Source organism: Leuciscus leuciscus, assembly GCF_965113295.1.
Source record: "Leuciscus leuciscus genome assembly, chromosome: 5".
Classification (NCBI taxonomy): Eukaryota; Metazoa; Chordata; class Actinopteri; order Cypriniformes; family Leuciscidae; genus Leuciscus; species Leuciscus leuciscus.
This window is the reverse complement of record NC_138729.1, coordinates 45,108,994-45,127,722: the sequence shown is the minus strand read 5'-3', so window position 1 is coordinate 45,127,722 and position 18,729 is coordinate 45,108,994. Positions and strand designations below refer to the sequence as shown.

The following is an 18,729-nucleotide window of genomic DNA, read 5'->3' as shown; positions in this document are numbered from 1 at the left end:
AAAATTTCGTTTGGTCCCCGGGGGCCACTTCCCCCCCCGCGCTGGGGCCCCCTTAAATTTTTCGTCAACGATACCAGGGACACCGAAACACCGGGGAACATGAAATTTGGTGGGCATGTAGCCCCACTAGACTTCAAAGGAAAAATTTCGTTTGGTCCCCGGGGGCCACTCCCCCCCCGCGCTGGGCCCCCCCAAACCCAAAAAAATGCAGTTTTTCCTAAATAACTACCTGAACCGTGGCACCGAGGATGAAGACATTTTTATGGTATGTTGGTCTACTAGACTTTTACGGAAAAATTTCGTTTGGTCCCCGGGGGCCACTTCCCCCCCCGCGCTGGGGCCCCCTTAAATTTTTCGTCAACGATACCAGGGACACTGAAACACCGGGGAACATGAAATTTGGTGAGCATGTAGCCCCACTAGACTTCTAAGGAAAAATTCCGTTTGGTCCCCGGGGGCCACTCCCCCCCCGCGCTGGGCCCCCCCAAAACCAAAAAAAATCCGTTTTTCCTAAATAACTACCTGAACCGTGGCACCGAGGATGAAGAAATTTTTATGGTATGTTGGTCTACTAGACTTTTACGGAAAAATTTCGTTTGGTCCCCGGGGGCCACTTCCCCCCCCGCGCTGGGGCCCCCGTAAATTTTTCGTCAACGATACCAGGGACACCGAAGCACCGGGGAACATGAAATTTGGTGGGCATGTAGCCCCACTACACTTCTACGGAAAAATTTTGTTTGGTCCCCGGGGGCCACTCCCCCCCTGCGCTGGGCCCCCCCAAACCCAAAAAAATGCAGTTTTTCCTAAATAACTACCTGAACCGTGGCACCGAGGATGAAGACATTTTTATGGTATGTTGGTCTACTAGACTTTTATGGAAAAATTTCGTTTGGTCCCCGGGGGCCACTTCCCCCCCCCTGCGCTGGGGCCCCCGTACATTTTTCGTCAACGATACCAGGGACACCGAAACACCGGGGAACATGAAATTTGGTGGGCATGTAGCCCCACTAGACTTCTACGGAAAAATTTCGTTTGGTCCCCGGGGGCCACCCCCCCCCCCCCCCCGCGCTGGGCCACCCCCCCCAAACCCCCAAAAATTCAGTTTTTCCTAAATAACTACCTGAACCGTGGCACCGAGGATGAAGACATTTTTATGGTATGTTGCTCTTAAGGGCCCACATCAACCTAGCCCATAATCACTCATTTGTGATTTGCGCCCCTCCCATAAAAAATGAAAATGCAATATTATTCTGCTTTAATCGCCCCTATCTTCAGTGGAGATGTTCAGAACTGCACCATATTTCATGTGTATGATTAACTTGACATCCTCTGGGGGTATCCTCTGCTAAGTTTTGTAGAATTTCATCCATGGGGGGGTATAAAATAAATTCATTTATGTGCACATTTAGTGACTGTACACTCATCGGCCTGTAGATGGTACTGTTGAGCGAAGGGTTGCTGGTTTAGGATGATACTGTCACACACACACATGCAGGAATACAAACAAACGCAAGCATGCACACACACTGACATCCACACGCACAGACACACACCCATACACACACATACAAATCCACATGCACAGACACACACACACAAACACACACGCGCACACATGTACGCACACATACATACACGCACAGACACACACACACACACACACACACACACACACACACACACACACACACACACACACACACACACACAGACACACACATACACAAACACACACACATACACACACACACACACACACACACACACACACACACACACACACACACACACACACACACACACACACACACACACACACACAGACAGACATGCACATACTATTACTTTTTTTAGGTATATACATAAACACGCAATACAGCCAAATTACTCCACGTCATTTATTTTTGTGGAAAGCCAGTGCAGGCCTGAGCGGCGGTCATATTTTGTACCGCGATGCGGTACATCTAGTTTATTTGTGTATTTATTCATTTTATTTTATATTATTATCATTATTATTTTCATATACTTACTGCCAAGGGTTTGTCATTGGGGGTTTGATTAAGATATGTTTGCAGTGTGTAAAATTCAGTAAAGATATGTTATACAAGAATTGAGAGATATAAGTTTTGCAATTACCTTTTAACAAGCTTCAATAGGCCCTGCTCAGATTACTGAATACCATAATTAAGCAGAATGAGCATTGGAATATATTGTCATATTATTTTGTGAAACTATTTGTGGAAAAAAATAACCCAAGTTTAATTACAGTATGTCATGAATAATTGCAATCTTTTCCCAACCAATTTCCTTTCATAGACTAATCTTCATTACTGATGCTTCCCCGGCTGTTCCCCGGCTGCCCTGTTTGGTTTAGAGCCCTGCCTGTTCTCTCTCACTTGTCATCTTGATCCAAAATTAAAGGGTCATCGTTTGTCATCCAAGTTCTTAAGCAACAATTGAAAACCGCATTGAATTCTTAATAAGCAGGTAAAAACGTATTGGAAATGAAAAGTAAACTTTTCAAAAAATAATTTACAGATTAAATGTGATAAGCTCAAATTACATCATCGTGTCACTTTGGTCAGATACAATAAAACTTAACAGCTGAAACAGGAAGCGTCCATTACATAAATTTATTATATCAACATCCCACCCACCTCTATTGCCCTTTTTGAAAGCTATAGTTATATTTTAACCCAAGATGTAACATTTTAAACATATCCCTTTTTAGTCTCTTTAGAAAGAAATACGTTGTCTTTGCGCGTTAAAGCCAAATAAACAAATTGCAATGCAAGTTACACAAACTATATCATCTACTTTCCTATTTATTGTTACAAGTAACCACCCTAAGTAATGTAAGTACACTAAATAACATAGTATTTCATGCAAGGTTGGAAATCAGTCTGAAGTAGCCTATTTGAACACTTTTGTCACCTGTAAAAGTATTGCCTACACCTCAATTAATTAAATTTAATTGTCCTACATGCATGCATTCATTTGTAAAAAAAAATAAAAAAAAATAAAAAAATTAATATTGAGACAAGTTGTAATTCGTTAAACAGATTTTCTAATACTGGGAAGGTTGCAACTCTTTCCCGTATAATGTTGCAGGAGGGTCGGGGGCGTTCCATTCTCAACATTCTTCCCGTTCCCATTCTCAACAGATCCTGATCCGAGACTGGAGATAAAGCAGCATGCGGTAATGATTCCGGTAAGGGGGCGTTAGACGTGCTGGATTATAAACACAGTTCTGCCATATAAGTGCTCACGACATCACTGTTACCTTGCAGACGCTCTTTTGCTCCAGAACCGCGAGGACGAGAAATTCTATTTATCCGAAAACCAGCTGAGGTAAATTCATGCATTTTATCATTTGTAAAGAGTGCTGCAAGCAAGATAGATGCAAGAAGCAGGTTGTCGTTATAAAAAAAAAATTTTCATCGGCTATAGGCTAGCCTATTAAATCACAGTCAAACACCCTTCAGTTATTAGCCTACTGCAACACACCCTTAAGTGTGCATTATTAAAGTTTTTCAGTTTAAGGGCAAAAGAGGTTTAAATGACGGGAGGCGCTGTCGGGACGGTTGAAACAAGTGTTTAAACCGTCCCGACAGCGCGTCCTGCCAGTTAAAGCTGGTCATAGCCTATAGGCTACTGTTCATAGATTCATATACTGTTTCTAGACTTGTGTTTCTTTTGATGCAAATTCATTTTCAATTACGCAACACACGTTATCTCTTTAATAATCATCAATTGTCCAATCTTCAATAAATTGCATGTATCGTCTTCTGGTTGACCTCGTTTTCTTCATAATAACAGGCTATTCAACTAGCAAACACTCAATATGACTCAAGGAAGAAATGTAAGAAAATTAATTGTAAACGGATTTGTCTGTCTTCGTCAAAATAGCCCATTAGAAAGATTACAAAATGCGCATAGGATAATCGCCTACCCAGCTGGCATTCGACTGACCTTAAACTTTTAAATGTGGTTGAAATAATGTCAGTTTATGAAAAAACATTAATTCAACGTCAAAACAACGTTGAACACCAAATGGTTGAAATGGTGTTGTTAACTCACTATGGATTCAACATAGAAATATAAATAAAATTTGAGTTGTACGTCAAATCAACATTATTTTTACAACCATGACAAAATCCAACGGTTATCCAACACTGACACCTGACGTTGATTCAACGTTGACTCTACGTTAAAATGCCAGCTGGGTATTGTTTATTGGGCGACAGAACAAAAATGGTTAATATGAACCTTTAAATTAAAATAAATTACAAAATATGTTTGTAACAATATGTAGGATAAGTTACTTGTCAGGTATTGTTCACAAAAACAAGCATTAGATGAATAGTTGCCGTTTAAACTGTTATGTTTCATCCGTCCCACCCCTGTGTTGAAACAAAGCACAATTACCGTTCAAAGTCAAATTTTACATAAATCATTCTACCGAATAACACATGATACTAAGAGAACACATATGTGAGTTGTTGATCACAAAAAAATAAAAAATCTATCTGTAACCTTATGATTGGGGTAAATTTTGTAACTTTCCTTTATGGTCTTCAGTTGTTATTACCTGTTTGTCTATGATGTTTGTTTATCAGTGTCCAGAATGAAGATTTGCAAAATGGAAATCCGCGATGTTACACCAGCGCGACTGTGTATCACCGGCGGTGAAAAGTGTGTGTCCGTCGAGGTCAGGCGCAAATCTCATCATCAGCTGGTCACGCAGAATCTGCAGGATGGCCATGAAGGTGTAGGTAAAGACTGAATCTCTGCTCTTCCAACTGAATGCTTCATAAAATGATTTGCTTATCCAGGCAGAACTAGTCTCAGTGATAACTCCTAAATGAATGAATACCCATAATTGTGGCAACGTCTCTAGCCTACCCAGCAAACACATTCACATTGTGGCAACGTCTGTGGCACATTGCATTTCTGCTATGGCAACGTCGCTGTCTACGTGCTCGCAACATTGTAACAACGTAGAATTGTAAGACGTGACAGGGCTGTCGCAACGTTGCTACGCGACATTCAGCAACTGAGAGACACGTTCTGACAATTATTTTTTTATGCTAGATAGGTCTATAGATATCCCCCATGTAGCATGTTATGTTTTGTGGTAAATTTTTTATTAGTCATATGTTATATAATTATATACTTTTTAAATATTGTTTATCCTTATTATTATTTATTAGCCTTGTAATACCAAACTCTGCTACTTCGCTTTGCTTCGTAGACAGAGTCTGGACGGGCATAGAGACAGAGCGCAACGCGTCATAATCTGAAGACCACGCCCACCAAGGGGGAAAACAAACCAACTGTCTCCATTGACTTTACATTGCGAGAGGCTGCCTCCTTGTCATTTCTTGCTTCTAACAAAATACAGAATAATGCCTAAAAGCTGCTATGTGACAAGGTGTACAGCAAACAAGCTAAGAAACCCAGAAATAATTTTTCATAAGCTGTCGACCCCCAAAAACGAGCGTTTGAGGACATAAAATTGGATACAGGCTGGAACGAATGGGTAAATTGTGGGATCCTGACACTCAGTATGACTAAAATACACTACGTGTGCAGTAAGTTAAACATTTGGTCACTGGTGAGTCAAATATCCAAATGCCAGTTTTATATATTATATTTCTGTAAGATAAACTATCCTGTGTTGCCGATTATGGTCTCCTCCAGCGGCCGTACGTTAGTTCTCAGAGTAATGAGACACGTGACGCTCTGTCTCAACTGCCTGTATCCACTTTTATGTCCTAAACACTCGTTTTTTGGGGTCGAGAGCTAATAAAAACTTATTTCTGGGTTTCTTAGCTTGTTTTCTGTACACCTTGTCACACAGCAGCTTTTAGGCATTTTTCTGTCTTTTGTTAGAAGCAAGAAATGACAAGGAGGCAGCCTCTCGCAATGCAAAGTCAATGGAGACGGTTTGATTGTTTTTCCCCTGGGTGTGGGCGTGGCCTAAATACGCTCTCTCTATAATAGAAAAGCGTTTTCTTTCTCGCGGGGGGCGCTTGTCTGAAGTTTAAAATCATTGGTTACCCGTAAGCCAATCACATAACGTTTGGTTATGACGTGTGTTATGCGCTGGCTCAGCCGCATCTAACTTCCACTGTAAACACATGTATGATGCGAAAACAAAACCATCGAGCGAAATACCAGAGTGAACATGGCTGTGAACGACTTTTGCAGATTATGTGAAGTAAATCTACGCATCAGCGTCTACGTCACGGCTCTCAGCCCGCCCTCTGTTTGTTGATTGGCCGGCTATTTTCAGGCCGGAGGAAAACTGATAGACAGGTCGCTATCTCAGAAATTGAGCGGAAGTACTAAGTCTGATGTAGTCAGGCTAATTATTTATGGGCCTAACAGTAAATTCATTATAATCAACACCTGCAAGTGTACACTTTGAAGAGTAAAAATTACATAGAAGGTTAGCTAATTCAACTTTATTAAAACTGCATATGGTAATCAAATTGCACTTCCAAAAGTCATACATTTGTGAGAAGAAAACAAACAAACAGACATATTATACAGGGAGTGGACTAACTAGCATGAGCAAACATGCGAAAATCTGGCAAAGAAACGAATGAGACGACAAATCAAAAGTGTGCGAGCAGTTCCAAAAAAAAAAAAAAATTCTCTGTCCCAGCTGGCATTCGACTGACCTTAAACGTTTAAATGTGGTTGAAATAATGTCAGTTTATGAAAAAACATTAATTCAACGTCAAAACAACGTTGAACACCAAATGGTTGAAATGGTGTTGTTAACTCACTATGGATTCAACATAGAAATATAAATAAAATTTGAGTTGTACGTCAAATCAACATTATTTTTACAACCATGACAAAATCCAACGGTTATCCAACACTGACACCTGACGTTGATTCAACGTTGACTCTACGTTAAAATGCCAGCTGGGGTGCGTTTCCAAAAAAAAAAGTAAAAAACATTAACGTGCAACAAGTAGGCTACGCGTCGCTGCCTGTTCAATGAGTGCTGAAATCAATTACTCATCATTAAAGTAATTTTGGCTTCATACTTTTGGCATAAAGTTCAATATTTGTCATACCTGACCAGATGATGTTAAAAAATGTCACATCAGATAAGGAAGTTGTAGGTTGTGTTTGAATAATTACGTACCTTATTTAGCTGAAGTAAATTAAACGCAATTCTCACGTATCCTTGCTTGATGAAGAATGAGAGACGGCCCAACGATCAGTTGAAATTCAAAAGGCTGATTTTCGCGCTTCAGGGCAGTGACGAGTACATATGTTGTCCAGTGGTTGTCCAGACACCCTAGGCACAACCTTAGGCAATGGCCCTGAACGGTGGTTTAATGTCAACATTGTGACAACGCCGTAACAACCTTCACCACACAACGTAGTTATAGCAACCTTTTGGCCATGTTGTTAAAACGTTGTTAGAACATTGGGTACGTTGTGCCAACATTCTGTGTTTGTTGGGTAATCTGCAATCAAGTCTGTTGTCAAGATAATCTCGGAGATGTTACAACTAAAATGTCAACCATTTAAAAATGAAATAAAAAGCTTTTAAGATATTAATTAAAAACATTTATATAATTAAGATCTTCAATATATTGTGCTGATTTGGCTATTTCTCCACATGCCTTTTTTGTCAAGTTTTGTCTCCTGAAATCACTGCGATTTGAATGAAAATGTGTTACCATTACACCTGTCAGAATGTGCGATTCAAATGAATAGTTTGCTTTCGTGTGTGTGGAGATTCTCACAACCATACTCGTGTCTGGACAAGACAAGCGTATTCTTCTTCTTCTTCTTCCCTTATACACTTAACCTGCTGCAGGGCCAGAAATGCACTTTATCTACATGAAGACATCAGACTTAAAACTAAACTATTGTGAGTTATAGATCATATTTGCTTAGTGCTTTTCGTGACCCAATCGATCAAAGATACACTTTTTTTTTTTTTTTTTTTATAAAAGCCGATGGGGGGAAGGTAAGTCGATGTCCCCCCCATAAACCAAAACCGAAAATTGTTTGTACATTACATCAGAATCCGAGCTGTCATCTGGGTTGGCAAAGCTCATTTTTAGGGTGGCAATTGCCACCCCGTGCCACCCTTGTGGCCACGCCCCTGGGCCTACTGTATATCCAGCTAATAAAAAATTGCCGTTTTTCTAACGCTCCCATTATTTCTGAATGTTCGCTGATTGCACAAAACGTCAAGTTTTTAAAACATTATTTCTTGGTTATGCAAACTTTAAAATAACATGAACATTCCATTTTAGCATTTTGTAAACATTATGGGAAACTTTTAAATATAAATGTTCTGAAACATGCGGAAGCCCTAGACCGCAACGTAAAAAAAAAAAAAAAAAATCTGTGAAGTAATATTTTCAGAATAAAGTCAAAATTACGAGAATACAGTCTTCCGTAGAAGTTTCTACGTGTTATCGTGCTCGTCTCTAGGGCTGCGTACTATGGAGGGCCAAAACATGTGAAACGGTCGTGTAAACACGTAATTACATGTTAACGAGTAAATTACGTGTTTACACGACAGTTTCACACGTTTTGGCCCTTTTGGCCTTCCATAGTATGCAGCCCTATACACGAGCACGATAACACGTAGAAACTTCTACGGAAGACTGTATTCTCGTGATTCAACTTTTGATTCAACAATGCATGATGGCATCTTAGTAGTAATAGTGTAGAATAGATCACACAATTACAGTAAATGTGTCTATTAATATTCAAGCTAATATTGTGATTCCATAGAACAATATCACTGTCATCTCTTTCTCCTTTGATTGTGAAGATACAGTATACAGCAGTGTATATATATATATATATATATATATATATATATATATATATATATATATATATATGTAGCGTGGGGCGCGTCACATGGGTAAGTATTTCACTATGGGCCAAAGGATCAGAAGATAGGTGCGACTACTGGAGAGAGGAAGGCAGCACAGTGGTGGTGAATTATCAACAGTCTTTTTTATGATTCAACTGAGGGTTTATATTAAAGTAAAATGATCTTTTTTCTTTTTGTTGTTTGAAATATGCAAATCACAATGTAATCAACTAATTAGCAATGGACAATAAGTGACAATATTTGTTCTCCACACTCTTTTGTAAGTACTTGAATGAGCAACTTTAACAGCTCGACTCAATGTAAATCAGATTATTCCCTTTGTACAATAAAGTAAAATAAAAATAAAACAATTGGAAAAATGCAATACTTCAAGGAAACAGTAAGCAATATTCTCAAACAAAATAATGCATTCACTTGAATACTCAGAATTCGTATAAACAGTCAATTTGATTCAATGTACAGAATGAATTCTCACTTTCACTTTTCAAATTCAAATAAACACTTTTTCCCTCAAAACTGTAGTATTCTTTTCAGGTTGTTAATCAAATGCTCAAGATTCAATTGGTGGAATCGACTCAGACGAACAGAATCAATTGACTCAGTTCAAGAAAATGTTGGTTTTCAGTTCAAAGTTAAATGTCTTTAGTTGAAGATTCGGAGGAAAAAAAAGAAAGAAAAAACAGTTCGCAATGAGTCCAGGCCCTTTTTGTCCAAGAGCAACGAAACAAAAGGAAAGGAATTCTCCTACCAGATCTGATGAGCACAGTTCAACAAGTGAATCGAATCCGTGGGTGGCTCGCCTTATACGCTTATTGCGTCTCGTGTGTCCGATATGGAACAGGAAAACTTCTGATGGTGAATCACAATCTCTCACAAAAAAACCCAGCCTTGTAAAAACACAAGGCAGAACCAATAATTAATACTCAATTCAGTCTCATAAACAATTCACATGTACAGTTAAGCACAAATTAACTCAATATTTCAACTTATTAAACACGTTGACAGTTAAACATGAATCTGCGTCATATTTTATTGAACCGCTAGCTTGTCACATTTGACCAAGCGGGAAGGCAGTCGACCGGAAGTTGAAGCCGGCCGCGTGCCACCATCTTGTAGCAGAACTTCACCTGCTGTTAGCATCCCATTGACTCCCATTCATTTTGGCGTCACTTTGACAGCGAATAACTTTACATCTGAGGCGTTTAAAGACTCCATTTGTCCATTATTTATTTCTAAAGAAACACGACAATGTATAAAATGCCCCATTACCTTGTAGCTTATGTTATGGCCCCGTAAAAACAGTTTTTGTAAAAGTATAGGCTAACGATTGCGTCTTAACCACACGACTCTCTGTCGCACAGTAGAGAGATTACCGTATTGACGGGAGGAGAAGCTCGCGGGCAATCGGGGAGATGTGGAGGCAAAATGACAAAATAATTAATCAGAATACCTAGCAAAAGTTTCTCCTGCTCCTAGCTCATGGATACCTCCTACTCACGCTCTCCGTCTCTGCAAGATTCGGAAGGGAATGATTCAGATTTCTCATGCCACAGCCACTAGAAGACAGACGGGTTGCTCACGTCACATCTACGTCGTGAAGCTCAGTTTGAGTCTGCGCGTCAGGAACGGAAGTCCTAAAAAATCGCTGAAAATGGGCTTCACTTGCCTCAATTGAGTTCCAATGAGATGACTCTGTCCATTTCTTATACTGTCTATGCATTTGACTAACGTTAGCTTTAGCCCGCGTGCAGACTAGCTGGCTAGATCGTTATGCACGCACATACTAATATCAAGTTAATTTCAACCTCATATTTAAGTTCGCTGAAAAATCTGCAACATTTTTTCTTGTATATTATCAAGTTTATATTTGAAATAGGACTCACCAAGGCAAGAAAATAGTCTATATTCAAGCAGGGAAGTTAATACGCAGCACTTTAAAGTTGCGTTGGTCTGCATCAGTCACTATTTCTTTGACTCGTCCTCTTCTCGCTCCGATGACAGCTTATCAACGTTTCATTCAAATATTCAACTTTATTTTATCTGGTCTCTTTTCACTCTGACTCTTTAGCTTAAATGCGGGAAACTTCTGGAGATTACTCCGCACAGCTGCGTTCTCTGACTTGCTTTTTCTCATCTGCCGCTCGCATTCAAAGAGGGACTTGCGCAACCTGATGCGCTGCTGCCATTGGCTCACAGAAGTGTCGGTCACTGCAGCGCAATGTGTGATTGGGTGATTCTCTTTTCAGTCTAGAACAGTCTTTTTCTCTTTTTTTCAGCTGTTCTCTTTCGATTAAAGGCCAATTTATACTTCTGCGTCGGGTGCGCGTAGAAGGTACGGCGTAGCATACGCATTGACGTGTACCATACGTCGTACCCTTCGCCGTACCCTGACGCGCACCTCCTCGAGGCCAATTTATACTTCTGCGTGGCGGGCGGGCGGTGCAGAGTGCAGAAGATCATTCCGGAAATGCGTAGGAGGAAACTCGATGCTATCCAGCCGACCAATCACAGATCTTGCGGTCTGCGTCGCCGCGACGCGTAGTTACATTTTTGAGGAGGTGCGCGTCAGGGAACGGCGAAGGGTACGACGTATGGTACACGTCAATGCGTATGCTACGCCGTACCTTCTACGCGCACCCGACGCAGAAGTATAAATTGGCCTTCAAAAATGTAACTACGCGTCGCGGCGACGCGGACCGCAAGATCTGTGATTGGTCGGCTGGATAGCATCGCGTTTCCTCCTACACTCTACACCGCCCGCCCGCCATTTTTAAATTCCGAAGATCAGTGAAGAGCCATGGAAATAGACCAAGTGACCGAGAGATTGCTTGAAGAAGTGCGGAAATACAGCCATCTGTATGACTCCTTCAGTCGCCATTGCTCGTAGAAACCTAAACTCAAAATAGCCGCGAGGAATGTAAACACAGTGGAACTGGAACATTAAAACCCACCCGCGCCAACTAGCGTTTCGGCGGTGTAACTGCACATCAACACAGACATTCGCAGAAGTATAAATGCTCACGACGGCTTCGCCTACGTGCGTAGCCTACGACGTACACTACGGCGTACCCTCGACGCAGAAGTATAAATTGGCCTTTACTCACATACTTATTTGTTTACTAGTAGCCTGGGTTACATATATATATACATACATACATGCATATATTAATTTATGCATTTATATAAACTTTTAGTAATTTTTGTTGTGTGCTTGTCAATTTTTATATTTTTTAAACATGTCAATATAGTTTTTTTTATTAATTTAGATTTTAGGTTTTTTGTTTTAGTTATTTCAGTACATCAAGTTAAACTAAATAAAAATGAGAAATGTTGCCTTGATGGGATGGGAAGAAATATTGATATACCTTCACATTTCACAGTTTATTTATTTATTTTTTACAATTTAGCTTGTTATATTATTTAATTTATGTGAAGTGTAATTTATGTGGATGTTATCAGTGAAAGTTATTATAAACAGTGTTGCCTATTAATGAAAGTGTTTCCATAGTGATTTAATATAATGCTTTAAATATGATTTGTCTTTTTCTTCTTCAGTCCAGGTGTATGATATTATCTATGAAGAGAGGAAATGCATGGCGTTTTGTTTCGAGGTGGGAGATAAGGCCATTTTCCCATTTACTGATGGTAAAGACATACAATTTACGGTAAGATCTGAGACACTGAATTAAAGTAATTGCTACGTTTTTTTTGGAATATTTTTAGACATAGTGTCAAATAGTTTCTTGTGCTTTTATTATCTAATTTTTGATTTGATAAGATCTGACATTTTTAACAAAGTCTGCTCTCACATACACAGGTATTATCCTCAAAACAGAAAGATACTGTTAACAAGACCCTTAATGAAATGTTCCTATTTCAATGGGGTGAGGCGGGATCAACAGACTGGCGGAGCTTGAAATCAGTGGCTGAACCCAGCATGTACCTGTTTTCTGAAGACAATGAAAATAAAGTGACCATTAAACCAGTTGAAATGCCGCATTTTAGAATCCAAAAAAAAGGTATTTTTCTGAAATGTTTGCAAGAGAAATATTGTACTAGTATATGTTAAACAGGAGTGATGATGTTCTGCATTCTAATAGGTATAACACAAACATCAAAGTTGAAAACTCCGTACGCAACCAAAGGTAACTATTCTTATATGTGTAGGCTTCACTTTTATATATATTCTCTTTATCACTATTTTCCCTTCATCATTGTATTTAGTTTCAGATATCCAGATATTTTTTTAAAGTTGGTAACATAGGCTACTTAAATATATAATTCATAATTTAATTTAACACACTTTTGAGCATACTGTATGTAAACAAGCCCTTGAAATAGTGAGGTTTAGTACATACATACCGGTATATAGAATCTCCCTAATTGCATTTACTTACTTTTTATCCCTGTAAAGCCTGACATGTGAAGTAATAGTCCAAAAAATCTAAATGGAACAGTTTATTGAACCTTTAGACAAAGTTTGCATGTTTTTTGTTTGTTTTAGTTTTTTTGTTGAGTATCCTACATCAGGCTTTTATGACTCACGAAATAGTGAGGGAGCTCAGCTCATAAGGCTTTCCTTAAATGCCTGATGTATCTTATTTGATACGCATGTTTGATAATCATGCAAGAATTAGAAAAAAAGTGTTGCATGTTCTAAAAAAAATTTTTTGTGATTGCATAATCAAGTAAACCAAGTGTTGAAATATTATTAACATAATAAAGTATCATTTATTTGATAAAAATCAGTAAAGATTTCACAGCAAAAAGGATGTATGACCTGAAGGTGAATATTTAGAATCATACTAAAAAGCCTTTTACTTTCTAGAAAAGTATAAACTATCAATCAGAAGATTTTTTCTACATAGTTTTGATCACGTTAATAATTTAGAGGCCGTATAAATTTGCGTATCAGATGTTATACAGTAGGCTATGTGGGTTTAAAAAAGACAATTTTTTAAAAATAACTAAACGGAATCTCTCAATATTTTTCAGGAAAACCACGAAGATTCAGACGCTCATGTGTTCACTAACAAAAGGACCCTGATCAGTCTACATCTACACAATCAGTCTACATCTACACAGTCCTTTTCTTTGAGGGGAAACACGGATGTTGAGAAAATCGGAGAGAGCAAATGATTCCCTTGTTGTTCTTTGAGGCCAGGGGTATTTTGTCCATTTCTTTGCATGTTTGCCTTTTTGTCGTGACCTATAAATGTTACTGACATTAATATTACTGACAGTTTTAGGTGTAAATCAATTGCATTCTTACTATAAAAACACAACAGGCACTGTATGGTTTGGCACAATTAAATATTTTTAGTTATTCTTAAAGATAATTACATGGCTTATCAAAATGATCCGTTTTAATAAGCCATTAACAGACAATACATTGGAACTCAACCCTTTAACGTCATTTCCTGCATTAAATCGAATGCATCCCTTGCTGAAATACCAACGCATTCATCCAACGCACATGGCACCCTTTAGCGTCAATATGACACGCACAGAGCTTTGTTCGGTTATGGGTAGGTTTAGGTCTGGGTTAGGGTTAGACCGCTAGGAGGCGCCTTCTGGCCCATATCTATCTGCGTCTCATATTGACGCTAAAGGGTGCCATGTGCGGACCTTTGACTTCTGAACACACTACTCATCGTATTGTTGCGTAATTCGACATGAGGTTAAATGGCAAGTTCACCCAAAAATTACAATTCTGTCATTAATTACTCACCCCATTGTTGTTCCAAACCCGTAAGACTTTCGTTCATCTTCAGAACACAAATGAAGATCTTTTTAATGAAATCTTCTGTCTCTCCATTGACAGCTACGCAAAAAGTTCATAAAGAGATTGTAAAACTAATCTATATGAATTGAGCGGTTTATTCCAAATTTTCTGAAGAGACTCGATCTCTTTATATGAACAGATTTTATTTAGGCTTTTATTCACATATGATCATTCTAATATGCTTTTTTTTTTTTTTTGGCTCAAGAAACATATATATAACAAATAAATGCAGTGCTAGTGACTTTTAGAGACTTTTTTCAAGCATTTAAGCAGTTTTAACCTGTAGCCTATACATATTTTAATTATATTTATATTTATATATGTTTTAACCTGTATGCACTATTCTATGCCATAGTATCAATAGTGTGAATAGTTTGTACACAGAACATTCTAACAAGAATAAGTTCTTCATTTACCCAGATGATGCATTTACGTCATGCACTTACTATAGTTGCAGCTTTCCTTACATAGTGGAATGGGAGGAACTACTGACAAAATAACCTTGTAAAAGTCACACTTGTAGCAACAATGACATCTGCTTTTCACATTAAGTGAATCATGTGATGTCGAACACATCTTCTTTGTCCAAACAGCACTGGTTAATAATTCCCCACGGAATAATTCACCAGCGCCCCCCCCCCCCCCCAGTCCAGCGCGGACTCCCTGTGACTTTTACAACTTCACAGACTCGTGACATTCCAGAACACACACACACATACACACACACACACACACACACACACACACACACACACACCAACATCCTTTGGTGTTTAACTTTTAATGTGTGTAACTCAGACTTGTATCTGAACTTCCTGTATGTATGTGTGATTAATGTTGTTTTGATCATATAGTTATGATCCTCGCGTGTTTGGATCTGAAATGTATTTTTGAAGAATGTTCTCCCAGTAGAATCGCATCCCGTAACCCGAGCTCATTGGCAGGTCATAAAATTTGACCACAGAGCTATCCAGCCCTATGCATGAGATAACAGGGTCGCAACATTCCAACACACACACACACAAACACGCTCTGGACTTTGAAACAGAAACCCCCTACAGAAAAGGACTTTTACCCATAAAGTCACTCTTAAATGTACTAAATATATATATTTGTGTGTTAAGAGGTGTGTGTAAACCATAGGAAAGCATATGTCCTATTTGTAACATTAATAGAACTACTATTGCCTATACAAATGCATAATAATGTATCTTTGCATGGCTACAAAGCCTATATTCTATTTTTGATATCTCTGTAATCCTCTCCAGCTAACGGAGTTGAATTCCGATAGCAGAATTCAGTGATGCGCATTGTTTTATAAGTTCATATGTCTGGAGAAAATCCTCTCAAGTTAAAGTCAATCATGACTCATTCGAGTGGGCGTGTCTAACCGGACAAAGGAATCTTCCCGCTCGAAAAATCTCGACAGCTGATTCGTCCTACACGAAGGAGGGGACGGCACATGGGACACTGATAAAAGTCCAGACCTTCAGTAACTCGCTCTCTCTTATCGCTCTTCCAACTCATCCTCTCTTCGGACCTTCTTCTCCCCGGCGCAGCGCTTCTCCAAGGAACATCTGAAGGAGGCCCTGGCCTTCTCCATCGAACGAACCCATGTTCGAGTCGTAACAGCCGGTCTTTGCAACTAAGATTTCCAGCCTCTCCCATCCCGGGAGACGAATCTGAACAGTCTCGGTAACATTAAATTCAAGTGAGCCTTTACATCGTCTTGCGAAACGACCCAGAAGACGAAGCTAGACGCAAACCAGCCGGACACGCGCACGCGCCCCCCCCCCCCCCCTCTTCAGCCTGACCAGAAAGAGCACTCGCAAGTATATTGAGTCCTATAAAAGCTGTTCCAGGTGTCTAGGTCTTAGGTCTGTGAACTAAGTTACCCTCTATCTTCCCTCTATATCTTTCTTTCTTTCATTTCATTTTCATTCTGATCACGCTATGTTTATGTTTTTGTTCGGTTAAATGTTTATTTGTTTGTTTGCATTTTTACGTACGTTTATGTTTGTAGTTTATATAATCTCTAGTGTGTGCCATTTTATTAATAAACCCATGTATACTTTTAATTGTCTCTGTGTTTGAAAACCCACCTTATAAAGTCAATGAAATTTTAAAAGATCTAAGCTACAAGCTCGATATTGACTACCTTGAGTAGTTTTAATTCATAAACTCAGAAAGTTTGATATTCGCGGCCAGAAGATAAAACTTTCTTGGAGTTTGAAAAGAGATACCCCCTTCTTAACTGTAATGATCAGACAGTACAGAACAAGGTAATCTCGATAATTGATAAAATAAATGTACATGCGACTTATGAATTATGACCATGAGTCATAAATATTCATATTTCCAAAATTCCCTATATTCTTGAGCTAATTCACATTTACCCCGAGTCGTTATTGTTACACACTTTAGACATGATAGTTCATTGTATGTAATTTGGTACTCAAAGGGAGACTGTAAAAACTCAGTCAAGAGCGACCACTTGTGCTGAAGTGGTTAAACTGCAGACTCGGATGACGTGTAATGTCATTTGCTCAATTCTGCTCAACCATGAGGCATATAAGATCAGTATTTAAGGACGACTTGTATCACTCATGTGCTTTGCACTACAGTTGTTGATGTGAGTTGATGTGCGTTGTTTTTCTAGTAGTGATCTGCACACACATATTCATGTCTTTATTAACCATATAATGTGAAAGCTTGGTAAATGTGAAATAACATACATATTTAGCTTGATAAGTAATCAGCTCGCTGTGCAAGCTTACCATTCTTGTTGAACCTTTTGTTGACTATGAATTCTATTGTATTTCTTTTTTTTATACAGTATTTTTACTTTAAATTCACATTCTCAGAATTTTTAAAGAAAGATTATATATATTTTTATTGATTAACTCCATGAGGCAAAAAGAACCAGAAATCACAAATGAACTGACTGATGATGCCCTTGCTGAAATGTTTCTTTGATGAAATCTAAGCACAGCTAAAATTCTGTATTATGCATTTACTAAATAGTGTATCCGAATATAATGCAAAAATGCATATTTTAAAATTAAGCACATCATCCTGGATAGTTTAAGCTTTATGGTGTTCAACTGAAACTGCGCTCTATTAATGCACTGTTTTACTACCAAATAAACATATTTTCTAGTGCTTTTGTGTTATGCATGAATGAATATGAGAAAGTGAAAAAGCCTATCATCTGCACTTTCACAAATCTCAAATATTGGACAAATGATATGGCAAAATTTAAAGTCAAGGATATGCGTTTTAGCTTGTTTCGCCACATACATCAGAACATGGCAACACAAAAGCTAAATATAGCCCTGGAAACCCTGCAGTCACATCTCTCTGATGCCCTCCTGCTTAAGCTCCTCCTCATCACTGGTGTATTACTTGCTTCCAAATCTCCATCCCTGCTCGTTGTTCTGACTATGTGTAGGTAGTACTTTTGACAGATAATTTTACATAACTTATACACATTACAAGGACAGTTAAAGAAATGTTCCATGTTGGTAGATCGAGAAGTGACAAAACACATTAACAAAATAAACATAAATGTCCTTAAAATGTCCTTGAAACATAGTGGTACTGTGAGTATTGTTCAAGAGTACTGAGCTCTTGTGATAAATTGCTTATAGAATAGAATATAATGGCCCTCCGTTCAGGGTGCTGGGTTAGGCTCCAGCCACCCGTGACCCGAAGAACAATAAACCAGTTTAGATAATTAATGGATGGAGAATATATAATAGAATAGAACAGCTTTCTTCACCAAGTGTGCAAATACATTGTTGTTTTAAGGAGCTCTTATCATTAACAAAAACTTAGAGCGCGAAATTTTTTTTATTACTTGATTCTTTTTTTTAAAACTTAAACCTTTATAATTTCCACTAGCTGCCAGGCAATATTTCTCATTTTAATTTTAATTTGAAGTACTAAAATCACCAAAACGTAATAAACTAAAATTTTATATATACATTGAAAAAAATATAGATATATACAGTATATAGAAGTAAGAATATGAGCCCAGAATTCCTAACACAGA

The 18,729-nt window shown here is 38.5% G+C and overlaps 1 protein-coding gene and 1 long non-coding RNA gene across 2 annotated transcripts; one reads left to right on the top strand and one right to left on the bottom strand.

The window, feature by feature from the left end:
* Window positions 1-3,161: 3,161 nt before the first annotated feature.
* LOC309499227 (uncharacterized protein) lies at window positions 3,162-14,889 on the top strand. The gene is made up of 6 exons (XM_082170404.1): window positions 3,162-3,351; window positions 4,620-4,775; window positions 12,446-12,555; window positions 12,708-12,909; window positions 12,991-13,035; window positions 13,886-14,889. The coding sequence occupies exons 2-6, from the start codon at window positions 4,628-4,630 to the stop codon at window positions 13,921-13,923; spliced, it is 543 nt and encodes a 180-aa protein (XP_082026530.1). The 5' UTR covers window positions 3,162-3,351; window positions 4,620-4,627; the 3' UTR covers window positions 13,924-14,889.
* LOC309499241 lies at window positions 14,737-18,682 on the bottom strand. The gene is made up of 2 exons (XR_014206162.1): window positions 17,095-18,682; window positions 14,737-15,191 (listed from the first exon to the last, which is right to left on the bottom strand). It is a non-coding gene; the product is annotated as an uncharacterized lncRNA (long non-coding RNA).
* Between the last annotated feature and the right edge of the window lie 47 nt (window positions 18,683-18,729).